Raw genomic sequence first — 15,400 nt, forward strand, 5'->3', positions numbered from 1 at the left:
CCATGAGCCAGACTGGAGGCGCCGGTGCAGCGGAGCAAGCTGCGGGTGTGCAGGACCTGGTGAAGAGGAACCGGGAGCTGGAACAGCATGTAGCTCTGCTGACGGCGCGGCTGGATGAGAGGCGAACCCAGGATGCACAGCTTAGACCCACCCCAGTGGCAAAGAAGGTGCCGGGACTGGTACACAAGTTTGGGGGGAAGCCCCAGGACTATAATGGGTTCTGAACGGAAATAGAGTACGCTTTGGAGCTGCAGCACGATGACTTTGCTGACGACGCAGAGAGGGTGGCGTATATCGTGGGGCACCTTCAGGATGGCGTGCGTGAATGGGTCAGGCCCCTAATGGCCACGCAGAATGCTGCCATGAGGGACGTCCAGAAGTTCTTCCAGGCGATGGACGCGATGTATTCAAGCCAAATTGGGCAGAGTGTCACCCAGCGGGAGTTAATGAGATGCAAGCAGGAGGATCTATCCGTTAGAGACTACTGGTCCTGCTTTGCGATGCTGATACACCGGCTCGAATGGGATTTAGATGACCCGCCCATACGGATGCTGTTTGAGGAGGGGTTGTCCCCAACCGTGAAGGACGAGCTCTCCCGTGCGCCCCGCCCGCAGTCTATGGATGAACTGACTAAAGCTGCGCTTGCGAAAGGAGCTTGGCAGGAAGCGTGCGCTTTGGAAAGGCGGGAAGGGAGAGGAGAACGTTACCCTGACTACCGCATTCCTGAGATGCCAAAGCAGCCTTCCGGGGACGTTGAGCCAATGGAAATCGATGGGGCGCTCGCGCACGAGGCTTCGAGCGCCAGCAAGGATTCAAAAGGGAGGGAAAGGCAGCCAAAAGCACCAAGAAGTGTTTCCTCTGCCAACGGCCAGGACACTTTGCCAGGGTCTGCCCACAAAGAAAGGCTTGGCAAGGGATGGTGGGGGCTGCTGGCAGCGAGGAGGAGGGGGCGGAGGACAAGATGCAGGGAAACACCAACGCTTGGCTGCCCACAGGGGGGCGCAGCAGCCAGGCGAGCAACTAATGGAAGTGCCCCCGCCAGACCCACCCAAGGCGTCTATAGCGATAGAGGTGGTGCTAGAACTCCCAAATGGACACCCAGTCAAGGTTAAGGCAATGCTGGACTCAGGCAGCTCTTGCAATTTTTTTAGCAAGGAGTTCGCACTAGAGCACCAACTCCACCTGCTGCCAATTGATTTTCCCCTCCAGGTCACCACGATAGATGGCAGGGAGCTGCTGGGAGGGGAGGTGACACATCAAACCCCACCAATGAGTATGAGGGTTTCCAGACACACAGAAACCATTGCCTTTCATGTGGCCACACTGGCTGGACCCCCGATAATACTGGGCATGAGCTGGCTAGTGCTACATGATCCAGTGGTGGCTTGGCATCAACGGACAGTCACCTTCGGGTCAGCGCACTGTTTGGAACACTGTCTAGGGGGTGGGAAGCCCAGGGGGAGGTTGGCCAGAGTGGCAGCAACTACACTGAAGCCGAGAGCAGAGGTGCCGCTACAGTATGCGGACTTACAGGAGGTCTTCAGCGAGAGGGAGGCGGACAGGCTGCCACCACATAGGCCCTTTGACTGTCAAATCAACCTACTCCCAGGGGCGCAGCTGCCAGTGGGTAAGCTGTATGCCATGTCGGACCGGGAGATGCAGGAGTTGCGGAACTTTATTGACAAGAACCTAAAAAGGGGGTTCATAAGGGAATCTAAGGCAGTGGGGGGCAGCCCTGTGTTCTTTGTGGACAAAAAAACACACGGATCAGCCTAGGCTGGTCGTGGACTATAGAAAATTGAACCTTGTATCGGAACCCGTGACCTTCCCAATGCCCAGAATTGATGATATTCTAACTCGGGTAAGGAAGGGGAAGATCTTTACCAAGCTGGACCTCCGGGGAACATACAATTTGATTAGAATGAGGGAGGGGGACGGAAGGAATTCAGCGTAACACCAGTAGAGAAGAGAGGGAGATGGAGGAAGTGGAGACAGCTCTCCAAGACCCTTCACCAGAGACTAGTGGAGAGAGCGCTGACACGCCCCTGCCTTCCCCGTACTTGCGCAGACGAGTTCCGCGCAGGGAAAGTAGGAGTAGACTAGGCGTCAAACAGCTCTTATGCTGGAAGAGGTTCAAGAAACACCCACTGACGGATTCTGCAAGTGACTGACCGGTCACGGAGTGTGAGCTGTCAGCCAAAGCATGGTTGGCCAGGCAATATAACTAAAACTGAAGGCAACTTACGCACAAGTAACCCCCTTACAACCATTACATATATATACCTTCTGTTTTAATAATTTCAGCTTTCCAAAACATTTTACAGATTTTTAAATGATTGTACACCGCCCTACTTATGCTGGTCTATGACCGTAATAAAGATTTGATTTGATACATAGACAAACACTATTACTGTCTCCCAATTAAAAGAAAATAATATTTGAACCTTATAAGGGTCTCCAGCTCTACTGTATTCACAGCTTTCCTCTGGTATAACATCAGGTGTTCCTGATCTGTTGTGGCCACAAACTGCTCTATGAATGTCAAGACATGAGCAAATCCTTCAAATGTCAAAGATTTTCTGCAGAAATAAACAAATGGTATTACAACCTATTAAAATATTCACATATAAAACCAAAATGGGCACACAACTGTAAATGGGGAGGGAGTCATATTTGCTTATTCATGTGTATGACGTATTTGCATATAAAGAAGAAGGTGGGATCTTCCACTTAAAATCAGGTGAATCTTCCTCCTTCTCCTTTGGTATAATAAAACAGAACAGTCTCCATTTTCCACTTTATACATGAATGGGGTGTACACAAATCTGTCATATCTAATTTTTCACATAAAAAAAGATATTGAAAACTTCATGAAACAATATGAACACTTTAAAAAATAAAAATTACAATATGCACTGTGTTGTAATGAATGTGTAATGAATGTGTTGTGTAAAATGACAATGGGATAACTTATCCTATCTTCCATATATTCATATTTTTGAAGGGAGCTAGCACTTTTGATAAAGAGCAGGAAAGTTGGAATGGATCACTTCATTTCTAGCACACCCCCCCAATCTTCTACAGTACCTTTAGATTCATGTGTGCATGAGGACTGGCCCAGCTCTTGTTTCTAAACTATAGGGCATTATCATGTTGTGAGCTTCCAGCCCATGAAGCAGAGCACAGGCAGACACACAGTGTCAAGATGTCATCATGCACACTGGGTATCCCCACCTAAGAACATAAGGCAGCCATACTGGATCAGACCAAAAGTTGATCTAGGGCAGGATCCTGTTTTCCTAGTAGGCAACAAAATGCCTGTGGGGCGCCCACAAACAGGACCTAGACATTAAAGCAGTCTTCCTGAACCTTGAGGTGATTTAGACTACAATTCCCATCAGCCCTCAGGTTTCTGTATCTGACAGCAAACACTGTCCTGATTTTATTATTAGAAATTGTGACCCTTTTTGAATATTAGAAGTGTAGAGTTGGAAGGGACCCCAAGGGTCATCTAGCCCAATCTCAATTAAAGCATACATGGCAGATGGCCATCCAACCTCTGCTTAAAAACCTCCAAGGAAGGAGAGCTCTCAATCTCCCAAGGGAGAAGGTTACACTGTCGAACAGCTCGAACAGTTTTTCCTGAGGTTTAAGTCAGAATCTCCTTTCTTGTATCTTGAAGCCATTGATTCGAGTCCTAACCTCCAGAGCTATAATACATTAGTGTATTGCTTTGTCTTCTTTAAAAATAGAAAACTTACCTCATGTTCAGAGCAGGCACTGAATACATCTCAAATGTAAGTTTTAACAATGAGGCAGTGAGCTGCAAATGATAGCTCAAACAACTTAGCATTTAGCCCTTTCTAATTTAACAGTACCCAAGCATGATTGTATTTTTATAAATCTTACACCTATATAAATGGACAAAGCTAGTGGTTCCCTACAGGTATAAAATATTACTGGAGAGATTGGAGTAAGTGATACCTCTATAATGATGCAAATTGAAGTTTAAGCTTTTTAACAATGGGGAATTGCTAATCCTTTTACAGAGGTGTAAATAGCTATTCAGGTTTTTATTTCAGACTGCCTGTTTTGTTTCCACATTCAACAGCAGAACTCCACAAAGCAAAACACACAGCTAGCCTATAAACTGTTCAACAACAGCAGCAGCAACATTCATTAGCCTTATCAAGGTTTTTGAAAAATCTATAACTTTAATATATATTGCAAATCACACACATGAAATTGTAAAATATTCTCCCAAATTGCTAAACTCTACTGCAATGCAATTCCACAACAGTGACTAAGAACAGTGGAAAATGAAGATGGTGCGGGAGTGACGTTTTCAAGTTTAGACTTAACACACATTGAGGCAGTGAGAACACACAGGCAGTTCAACAGGGCTTTTCATTGCACTGAAGTCTTACAAAATCTCTATTTCAGCTAGCTCGCTCCCTATTGTGCTCCTCCCTCTGGGTGGTCTTTCCAGGGTGCCACTTGAAGGGAATACATTAATAAAAAGGAGGGGAAGGAAGGGACACATAAATAAAGAAAAGCAAAATGGATGACATGATGCAGCAGGCTATGGATCAGGGGTCAGCAAACAAGGGGTCTTTCTCTTTTACAGGTTGCTTCCTGGAAACAGTCTGATTAAGCTGACAGCTTGAATTATGTGTTACATTTTGTAATGCACAATCCATCTGTGCTAAGTCCTCTTGAATGCAGCTGAAGCAGCACAAGCAAAAGGTCTCTGCCTTGTTCCTTCTTAAACATGAGCTTGAAATACTCATTATCTTCCTAAGTGCTAAATCCGAGAGGCTGAAGTTTTTAAGGCTCTAAATGAAGCACAGGTTAGTTATGGGAACTGGCAAAGTGCTGGACAAGACTTTAATTTAAGAGTTTGACAATACTGACATGTAGCAAATTTCACAACTCCCTGAACTATCAAATTTCTTTCTGATTTCTTATGGTGGATGGTGGAGACCTTAAGTATCAATAATAGAAACAGATTGATAACTACCAGACGGCACTATTTAGACATCTTGTAGGAAGCTCAGAGCACAAAACTTCAATTTGTGATTGGGGGAGTTGGAAATCTGGATGTACTGTTATGTACTAAAACAAATGGTGAAACATAAAAAGAAATGTGCTGTGAATAAAGCTTAAAATCATTTTATTTATTTTTTGGGGAAGGGGAGCTAGTCTAGGTCTAAAATACAAAGTGAATCCATTATCTGTAGCAACATACCACTTGAACTGAACACAGAATCTTCACTTACAATAAAGGCTGATTATGTCGTTTTCTTCACAAAGAGGTTATTTTCAAATAAGGTACAAATTATGCTATGTGTAAAGATGACTAATTACATTTACCATATTTTTCCATGTATTGGACGCCCCCATGTATAGGACGCCCCCTATTTTTGGGGACCCCAAATTAAGAAAATGGGAGGAAATTGCCTTACTTGTTGAAATTTTAGGAGGGGAGAATTGCCCAGAGGCTAACAGCCCCACGCGTCTAACAGGCCGCCTATCAGCTGTTCCTTTGCCAGCAATCGCTGAGCTCTGGGGGGGGGGGTGCAGATATGAGCTTGGGGGGGGGGAGAGAGTGGTGAAGCTTTTTTTCCAATTACTTCTCTTTTACCACTTCTCGCCTTTCCCGTGCAGCCCGTACAGTATTCTGCTTGCCTCCTCCCACCTCTGCCCGCCCTACTGCTGGGAGGGAGGCTGTAGGAAGTCCGTTTTTGCCGTGTGGTGTCTTCGTGCGGCTCCATTTGTGTGTGGACGGAGCAACGTTACACAGGATGAGCGCAAGGCGCGATGTTTTGTTGATGTTAAAGGCGCAGACGGAGGATATTACTTCAATCGTCATGCTCCTCCTGTGCAACGTTGCGCTGCCCGCGCACAAATAGAACCGCACGAAGACTATGATGCATCACAAATACCATTGGAAATTCCTCAGTTTTAGCACTTAGTCAGAAAATGAGCATTTCTGGTTGCTTAAGAAGAAACAAGACAGAGTTCAGACAGTTATATTGTGGTAACACTTGCAGGGGGACCAGGCAGGATGGAAAAGGCATGTAGAGTGACCAGAACTAAGCAAGAAAGCTTGCAGCTACTTGGAGACCCAAACCAAAAGGAGAGAATCTGTCTGTTGCCCAGAAAAGGGTAACATAATAGTTTCAGCCACATCTGTGCAACCTTGAATGACTTGCCACAAGGGGCAGTGAAACAACAGATCACTTTCTCTCAATGGTACCATGTTTGCTGGAAGCGTAAAACTGTGACATCACGCACAGTTTTATTGCTGGAAGTGAACAAGGTTTAGGGGGAGGTTAAACAGCTTGAGGATCAGTGAGAAAGAAGGCAAAGTGGCAAAACCTTCCAATGATGTCGTGCACACCTGCGCTAAAATATCATTAGAAAAAATGTTCCAAATGGTGTTTCAACTGAAAGGAATGAAGAAATCAATGGCTTGGTTTTACCTTATTGTGAGACTAGCAGATGAGCCTCCACTTGAGCTATAATGACATAATGCTTGTGAACATGGATGTTCTTCCTCATTATATGGTGTGCTGCAGCCTAAATCCTGTAGTTTTAATGGTTTCCCTTCTTCATCCTCTTCACTGAAAGAAACGGTAAGATCACTACTTCCACCTGAACTTTCAACTTCTTTCTCCTGTGCATTTTTGTCCAGCATCAGACTATCCTCAGGAACTGTAACAGAAACTTAACATTAAAAATAAATTACAAATTAAAATAAATTACAATGAAAATATTAATTCAAATTTGATAATAGTTGTATATATCTTTCAGTTAAAAATACATCCCCAAACATAGGTCATAACTGGCTACTTAAAAAATGTTAAATCCTGTGTTTTCAAAAAAGAAAAGGTTGAAAGCAATATATAGTAAAATACATATATATACTGTAATGTCAAAGCCATTCAAAATCTTCATCACCAAGTGCAAAAGTAAATGATAAAAACAAACCATCTCACAGTCTGTCTAAAGAAGAAAGTTTTAGAAATATATACAATTTTTAAAAACTGTACTGAAAAACTCAATCAATGGAAAAGTAGAGACCAAAGGAGATTGTCTTCTGTTTGTCTGCTGGAGTCAATTCCACCAGCATATTTCACCAATGATTAGTTTTCCTATAGAACAATCAAATAAGACCACAAGGCCACTATACTTTATACTTCTTATGTTAGCCACTTTGAGTTTTTCTTTCAAAAAAGATAGGCTATAAATATGAACAAATAACGAGGAATACGTATTCAGAATTGAAGCTAGATATCTCTACCACAGAAACTAATGAAGAAGAAACTACAATCAAGAACCTACAGAGAGAGAGAGAAATCAGTTACAGCACTGAAAAGTTCAATGAAAATCCAATTTAAAAATCATGGAATAAGCAGACAGACAAAAACAAGTCTGACTTCCATTCCTGAACAGCAAGATCAACAGTAGTGGAACTGGGTGTTTAGAGAGGCCAGGTAACTGTGTACTCCTGCTGAATGCCCCTTGAAAGGACTGTCAAGTTAAATTCTTTTCCACTACAGTACTGTGTTCCTCAGAAAGTAATGGAGACAACAGGACAAATATTTCCATTCAAGAACATGAAAGAGATCTAGAAAGCTGCACCCAAAAAGAAAATACAGTGGTGCCTCGCAAGACGAAAAGAATCCGTTCCGCGAGTCTCTTCGTCTAGCGGTTTTTTCGTCTTGCGAAGCATCCCTATTAGCGGCTTAGCGGCTATTAGCGGCTTAGAAAAAGGGGGGGAAAGGGGGGGAAACTCGCAAGACGTTTTCGTCTTGCGAAGCAAGCCCATAGGGAAATTCGTCTTGCGAAGCGCCTCGAAAAACGGAAAACCCTTTCGTCTAGCGGGTTTTTCGTCTTGCGAGGCATTCGTCTTGCGGGGCACCACTGTAAAGGACATAGGTCTCTTGCATGGACTCTCACTATAGTAGCTCAGGCAGTAAACAAAACTTAATGCAAGCAATAAATAGCCCTCAATGCGTCCCTGCCATTGTTAGTATATAAAAATGCAGTTCCTTTGCATCTGCAGATAATGCAGTGATGGATACCATTGTAAAAATCCAACTAGGCAGGAGGAGAGCTATTTCCATTACACACATCATCACTATACCTGGGAATTTTGCTCTCGAGTGCTCATTTCCAGAAACAAGCTGCTCAGGGCGACACACCAATAAGATCGGCCGTTTAGATCCTTGTTCATTTCGTACAGAGTACTCATGTGTCAGTATTTCTTCCAACGATTTGCAGGAACTGTCACTTTTTAAATCGGTGGTTCTGTTCTCTGGACTTAATCTTCCATGTAACAGGGAGTTAAGTTCAGGAGACATTTTGCTTTCCACAAAATTACTACTGCAATTATTTGTCTTGCTTTCTACTGTTAAACAGCAAGTTCTTTCATTCTCATATGATACACTGGATGTGACTGGCGTTTCCTTGCCCATCAGCAGATATGTCTTTCCATCTATTTTGTCAGACTTATTTGAGCACTGTAGATCACTATTAGTTCGTACTACACAGCTGTCTGTCACATAACTGCTCTGTGATGGTTGTCTATGTGAATGTGGGTCAGAAATTGAAAAGCTCTTTGTGAGCTCAGAAGATTTCGGCGGCACACTGAAATCTTCAACGCTTGAGACAGCTGACATTTGGCGTCCCATAAAGATTGTTGCTGTATGATACAGTCCCCTTGACATGGCTGTCCTGCTGTTAATTCCTGTCTGTCTTACTTCTGGCACCATCTGAAAAACACAGTTTGAAACCAGAGTAATTTTTGTTGTTGCGGATGGGGATTTTAAAATGAACAAGGTGTTATCCATTTAAAATATATGCGCACACCTGCAAGGCTCTCTTATAGGCACAATCAAACCAGATGGTCTCTTATGTAAACCCCGCTGAAATGAGTTGGAGAGCACAAGAAAACATCCCAGTGAATTGTATCCCACTCTTTTCTAAATGCAAGTACTGTGTACAGTTCTACACATTGCCAAGTACTTTGAATCTTGGATCTTCTGCATGCAAAGCGGCTGCTCTACCATTTGGCTGACAGTTTTGACCATATTCTCAACCGTGTTACAAATAGTTAATTGGTCACACTAAAGTAAGAAGGAACAATGGGAGAAGGTGACAGAATATCAGAAAACTTGCATTTGTATATGCAGGTTTTTCTCTCTCCCCCCCCAACCATGTAAGCTGTCAATCACCTGCTCACCAAGAACAAGTATTAACTATTTCCAAGAGAGAACCAGATAGACAAAGTCAAGTATGTAAGTGTGGTGGTTTATGGGCAGAGAAAACTAGCACCAACTGCAGGCATGGCTCTCTGAATCTTTTTGAACCAAAGTTGTTGTGTCTCTGAGCACATTCAGTAGATTCTGAAGTAGAGGCTTTGAGGTCAGGACAAAGGACTTATGGGCACAACAGTTCTATTCATTTCAATGGGACCTATGCAGAACTTCCAGTGAATTATACCCACCATCTACCACTATGCAGATAACTACAGTACTGGCAGATATATATTTGTTCCCTAGTTCTGAGTCACAAAGGCAATCAAGTAATACATGACCTTCTGCAACATTCTGAAACCAAGGTTCTGCTTTCAGGTTTGCTACTGGGAGGATGGCCCTGCACAATTTAATTTATATGAAAATGCACAACATGGCATAATCCACCAACCCATGGCCCAATGGCTACTAAGAAGTCCATCAAGGCCCTTCCGATAAGCAGTCCATCAAAAGGATAGGCAAAGATAGTATGATTCCCAACCCGCTGGGCTAGAGGACTGTCAGCTGTAGAGAGTTGACATCACCCTCACAGCACATGCTCCATGTGAACTGTCAGTTGTTCTCTGGGTTGTTCTGGCTATTTTGATATTGTTTGTGGAATTAATAGGGGAAATGCTGATGTTTTTACTTTCCCACATCTTTTAAAAAGTTATATTATTTGCAAGAATTTTCCAGTTAACTTGCAACCTCTGGCACCCCTAGAAAAATTGCTCCTGGGAATCAGGGATTCTCCAGAATAGGGAAATGCAGCTTGGAAGTGGAATCACCACCTGCAGTCCAATGCATGTGTGGAGGCTCATTCCCCTTGCACATGGGCCAGTTTGGCTCTCAGCCACTTCTATATAGAAACATCACTGTTGTTCCTTGTCATTTTTGTGCTGCTGGATTTTTTTAAATGGATTTGATACTCTTAACTCTGGGTGTATATTGGGCCTTTTTAGGGGTTATGTTTGTTTTCTGTTTTCATTACTATTTAGTAGCTCCCTTTAGTCCCTTTGGAGAAATAGGTGGGACAGAATTTTTAAAAATAAAATAAATGAACACCTTATGACTGCAGTACTATAGTGCCCCATATTATAAACTATTGTTATAGTTGCCTGTTTATTTTTTAATTTACTTTCAGAAGGTAAGTAAAAAAATGAAGAGGTACCCATTGCAATAATTTATGATATGGGGTACTAAAATACCATGGTATTATAAGGGTTCTAGTAGTTCTGATATACAGATATTCATGTAGGTAGGCCTGCAATGAAATGTAGATTTATTTAAGATCAAAAACTTCAAGGACAAATATTTTAAAAACAACACAGTAAATTAGCATTTCAGAACTCTATCACTATCGCTTCCTAAATATCTGAACATTGTAGAAGGCATACTTATATAGGTCAAGGCTGGTGAGGCTCATTGCTCCATGTATATTTTAAGAAGGGCCTAAATTCAAGGTTTTTCCATCTTTTTAATCTACTGTGAAGGAAAAACATCTATAAACTCAGATTAACGTCTGCTAACACAATGAAGAAAGAAAAATGAAAACCTTCCTGATACTATTAAACACACACACACAAAAACACAAAATAGTGTTGCCTCTGTTTCTTTCCTGATAAGAGTCTTAAATACCAAACAGTTAAATGCATAATAACATTTACTGGCAGCAAGACAGCCTGCTTAGCAGATACATAAAGCAGGTAAAAGGAGAAAAAGTTAATTTCTTGGCTGAATGATTCCATCGGTAGCTATAGGGCAAACTAGAAAGTCTTTTAGCAAAGTAGCAGTTGATTCTTCTATCAATCTGCAGCACACATACTCTTCCAAGGAATGCATTAAATATGAAAATCATATCCTGTTATCATCTGTTTCCAGCTTTCAGCCCAGTAAGCTTTCCTTAATGAATGCTGTAGCCTAAGGGACAAGCATGCTGTTGGCTTTTCTGAATAATGGAGTGATGCTACCCATTTTGGCTTATTACAATATCGACTAGCTGAGGGGGTTTCACACATAGTCACAAGTGACTACTCTTGCCAGCATGCTCTAAGTTATTACAAGATGTTTTTAGACATTTCATCTAAAAGAGCTTTCCTGCTTTTAGGGAAGAAAAACAGCTCTGGTCTTGAACTGTATCATTTATATGGAGATAGGAAGAGGGATTAGAAGGCTGCACTACTGCAGATATATAGCAGAATATATTTGAGTATTTCTCGTCAGGCTTTGTCTGTGACTGTTGTTGTTGTTTTTCTTCTTTTTTGGCGTCTTTTGGAAGGGAAAAGTCAAAATGTACAAAATTATAAATGCTAATTTTGGGGGGCTTAAATTTAAATATTTGGCATACATGGGGTGTGTGTGTGTGTGTGTGTGTGTGTTAGTATTTTTTAAATTTCACAATGAACATTTGTTTCTTTTCCAGCACTATGGCATGATTTAAACTGCGGAAGTAATTACACAAGAGGTTTGCAAAATATATTTTTTACCTGAATAAAATAAAAGCCTCTAACAGCTCCCCAATTAATAGACTACAGAGCTACTTCCCAGTCCCCAATTAATAGACTACAGAGCTACTTCCCAGTCCCATTGATTTCAGAGGGAGAGACTTAAACATGCCTTTTTAACTCCACCATTGAAATGAATTTAGATCACAACCCAGCTACACTGATAGCTTATGGGGCCAGTATTTGGTTGGTGCATAGTTGCTTCTCTGCCAACGTCTGTGGAAAAGAGTGCCACCAGCTGGGTGGCTCTGCCGCAACAGAGGCCTCAGCATCACCCAGTTGGTAGCTAGCAAAATAGCTTTCAAACAGGATAGGGTACTGGTGGCTTTGGACTTGCTGGAGTCAAAGCATAGAAAACGCATCCAGGGGAAAAAAATTATTTTAAATGGCTCCCCTTGCCTTCTGCTCTGGTCACACAAGGAGGCAATGCTTGGAATGCAGTGATGGGCCCATTGCTCTGCTCCATCCCACTTGTCCCCAGTCCCAGTTTGGATTGCTTTGCCCAAAGTGTTTAGTTCTGGTTAGATATACCTTTTAGAATATTTTTACTTACCTGGTGTTTCGTAACATCACTCTTATTGCTTTTTGAAATATTTTTTCTCTCAGGAATCTGCTCTCTCTTAAATCCTCCTTCATACTCTGCCTAATATATAAAAAAGGCATCATAAATTAAGATTAAATAGTCTGCATATTGATTCAGGCTGTGATCCAGGCAAACTTAAGTATGCTCTGCTGATTTCATTGAGGAAAGGTAAAACATATAGTTTTCCACTGCAATCAGATTGTAATAAATATACAGTAGGCAGTGAAACAAATATTAAACATATATTAAGCATTCTGAACAGAATTCTCAAAACATTACTTATTTACCCTAGCAGTTTACCTGATTAAAGTTTTAATGTAATTGAAACATTTTATCTATTTACTGTTGTATTTGTCTTGATGATAAACTGCACCAATATGAAATCTGAACTGGATGAAAGGCATGTTTTAAAATGTAAAACCTTTACGTATGACACTTCATTCAATTCAAAATACAAATGAACTGACAATGCATTTGAACACATTGCAATATTACTGTATTATCTTGTAACTCATTTTGTAACATTTGTTGTTATACTATCTTTGTAGTCTACCATAGATACACAACTCAAATGTCACAAGAGTTCTGTGTTCCAGGTGGCATATATGGAAAAAGCTAGTATTGTACAGATTGTATGACAAAAAGAAAATAATGGTAACTCTGATATCGAAATAAATCCCAACAAAAAGTGAGTGCTGATGGAAGAGAAACCAAAATGGAAAGGTAATGTGGTTAACTCCAAAACAGCACAGTTCAATCTGTCAAACAAGCTTCTCCTAAAGACCACAACAGGGTCAGCATCCACTGAAGCTATTCCGGAATGCTTCAATAGCCAGTAAAAATAAAAATCACATACTACTCAAGAAAAAGCAACATCATAAGAAATTGTAATAAAATGCTGGGAGGTGTTTCCTCTATTCTTTTGGATCCAGTTACATGGGTCAAGGAACCAAAACACCATATATTTAGCAAATAGGAACATGATCACAGAGCCTCAATAGTATATAAAGAGTATTCAAGGTTCTCTGTGCCCTCAACCCTCCCTCATTTCCAAAAGCTATAAGGCCACTTTGGTTCACCGCTTTACTTATACAGCAGGTCTGCATTTTTCACACAGCAAGCAAATTATTCTAAAAAAGGTTTTAGGGCTGATTTATATCAAAGTGTGGGTACACCCAATCTGTTTTCATCAAAATCATTTATAGTTATTACAGTATATAATACCTTCAGCCTCTGAAGGCACTCTGATCTTGAAGCAAACGTCTGAATTTGAGCTTCAATGCAATCAAATTCCTTCAACAGGTCTTGGTTTCGGAGCAAAGACATTTTCTGACGCTCACATATTTCTTCTAGGTATTTTTTTAACTTCCTGTATTTCATTTTAGTTCTACACAAGGAATGGGAAACAAAAAGAGAAACAGTTCCATGTCGTGTATATGAGCTTATTCTTGGAAGAGAAATATTTACCTAGGATTCTGACAGGAACCCTGCCAAAAGCCATCATGCATAGAAAAATCCACGAGGGAAGAATTCCAATACGATATTTACGTTTTACTTTTCATTTTAAACACTCATATCAATTTCCTCAACAAAATGTCCAAAGCTACAATTATGAAATTAAAGTTCCTATTTTAAAAGTAAAGGACTGATCCACTTCAAGTGGAGTGCCCAGAGGATTTAGAAAGGGCTCAGTACAACCCTTTCCCTTCCACGTACTCATGTGCATGGGAAGTGCAAGCTGCCTTTACAGAGACTGAGAGATCCATGTATGCCTTCCATAGCCCCATGTGCCATTCAAATTCTGCTGCTCCAGGAAACAGGCACAGTGGTACCTCGGGTTAAGAATTTAATCCGTTCTGGAAGTCCGTTCTTAAAGCAAGGCGTGCTTTCCCATAGAAAGTAATGGAAAACGGATTATTCCGTTCCAGACAATGAAAAGCAACCCCTAAAACAGCAAGTAGACATGAAATTTACTATCTAACAAGGCCATTGATTCATAAAATGAAAGCAATAGACCAGGCTGCAATCTACTACCCAGTATAAAAACCCTTACTGCAGCAGCAGCGCCAGCATCCTGCCCACACCGTCCTGTGCCCTGTGAGGGAATGCCATGGCAGTCACTTCTGGGGCCGAGCCGCTTGGCGTTGCTCTGGGGCCCGGAACAGCGGCTGCGAGGGCGACACCTGGTACTGGGGGAGGGGTGGTTGCTGCAACAGCACAGCCTTCGATGCTGCTGTGATGGTGGCAGCAGAGGGACAAGATGCCAACGTCCCCCTTCTGTGCTTCATTGCCGGGGAGCAGCAGCGACATCCCTGCTCGACATGGCAGGGCAACGTTCCCCTTCTCCGCTTCAACCCTTAGCCCAGATCCTTGAGGAATGGCATCTTGTTCTGGAGGACGGCACCTCCAGGAAGGGCTGGGGGGGAGGGAGAGGGAGCCCATTCCTTGCCTGAAACCCCGGGGAGCCACTGCTGGTCCACGTCGGCAACAGTGCGCTCGGTGGAGCCGCCAGGCCGACTCATGAGGAGGTCCCTGAAGGCAGCACACCTCGGGGGAGAAGGAGGCCCAAGGCGAACCGATAATCTCCACTCCTCAGGGAGGGAGGCATGTGCAAAGCAAAAGGAAACTCAACCCGTATCAGGCTCACTGCCACGGACTCCCCTCCCGTCTCTATCTGCCGTGGGATCCTAAGGACAAGTGGTGCCCTCCTGCCTCGCCCGAATAATTACCCTGGCCGCCGCAGGCCCCTCTCCAAGTCCCAACAGGGGTCTCTCCAAAGCACGCTTTGGCGCACAGCAGCTGGCGTCTCTTGTGCGTCTCTCTCTCCCTCTGTCTTCCCAGGCGCTGGGTCCCTCTGCTGCCGCCATCACTGCAGCATCAACATCCCCCTTCTCCGCTTCTGGGTGACGCTGCCACGGCCAGCGCTGAGTGACAGAAGGCCGTGCTGACAAAACGGAAGTGCACCCCCAAACGGAGTACATTCATATACCAAAAAATTAAAATTTAAAAAA

At 42.7% G+C, this 15,400-nt stretch overlaps 1 protein-coding gene across 7 annotated transcripts in view; it reads right to left on the reverse strand.

Annotated features, from left to right (window-relative positions):
• Nucleotides 1-15,400, reverse strand: part of KIZ (kizuna centrosomal protein) — an 82,047-nt gene that overhangs the window by 44,933 nt on the left and 21,714 nt on the right. For 6 of the 7 annotated variants that reach the window (XM_079983555.1, XM_079983554.1, XM_079983552.1 and 3 more), the window contains 5 exons: nucleotides 13,614-13,776; nucleotides 12,360-12,449; nucleotides 8,153-8,780; nucleotides 6,486-6,729; nucleotides 2,445-2,579 (listed from right to left, as the gene is read on the reverse strand). In XM_079983555.1, coding sequence (XP_079839681.1) covers nucleotides 2,445-2,579; nucleotides 6,486-6,729; nucleotides 8,153-8,780; nucleotides 12,360-12,449; nucleotides 13,614-13,769 — 1,253 coding nt within the window. In that variant the 5' untranslated portion in view covers nucleotides 13,770-13,776. The remainder of the gene's footprint in view (nucleotides 1-2,444; nucleotides 2,580-6,485; nucleotides 6,730-8,152; nucleotides 8,781-12,359; nucleotides 12,450-13,613; nucleotides 13,777-15,400) is intronic. The other variant, XM_079983551.1, reaches the window with a different exon arrangement.

Source organism: Podarcis cretensis (genome assembly GCF_951804945.1).
Source record: "Podarcis cretensis genome assembly, chromosome: 7".
NCBI lineage: Eukaryota > Metazoa > Chordata > Lepidosauria > Squamata > Lacertidae > Podarcis > Podarcis cretensis.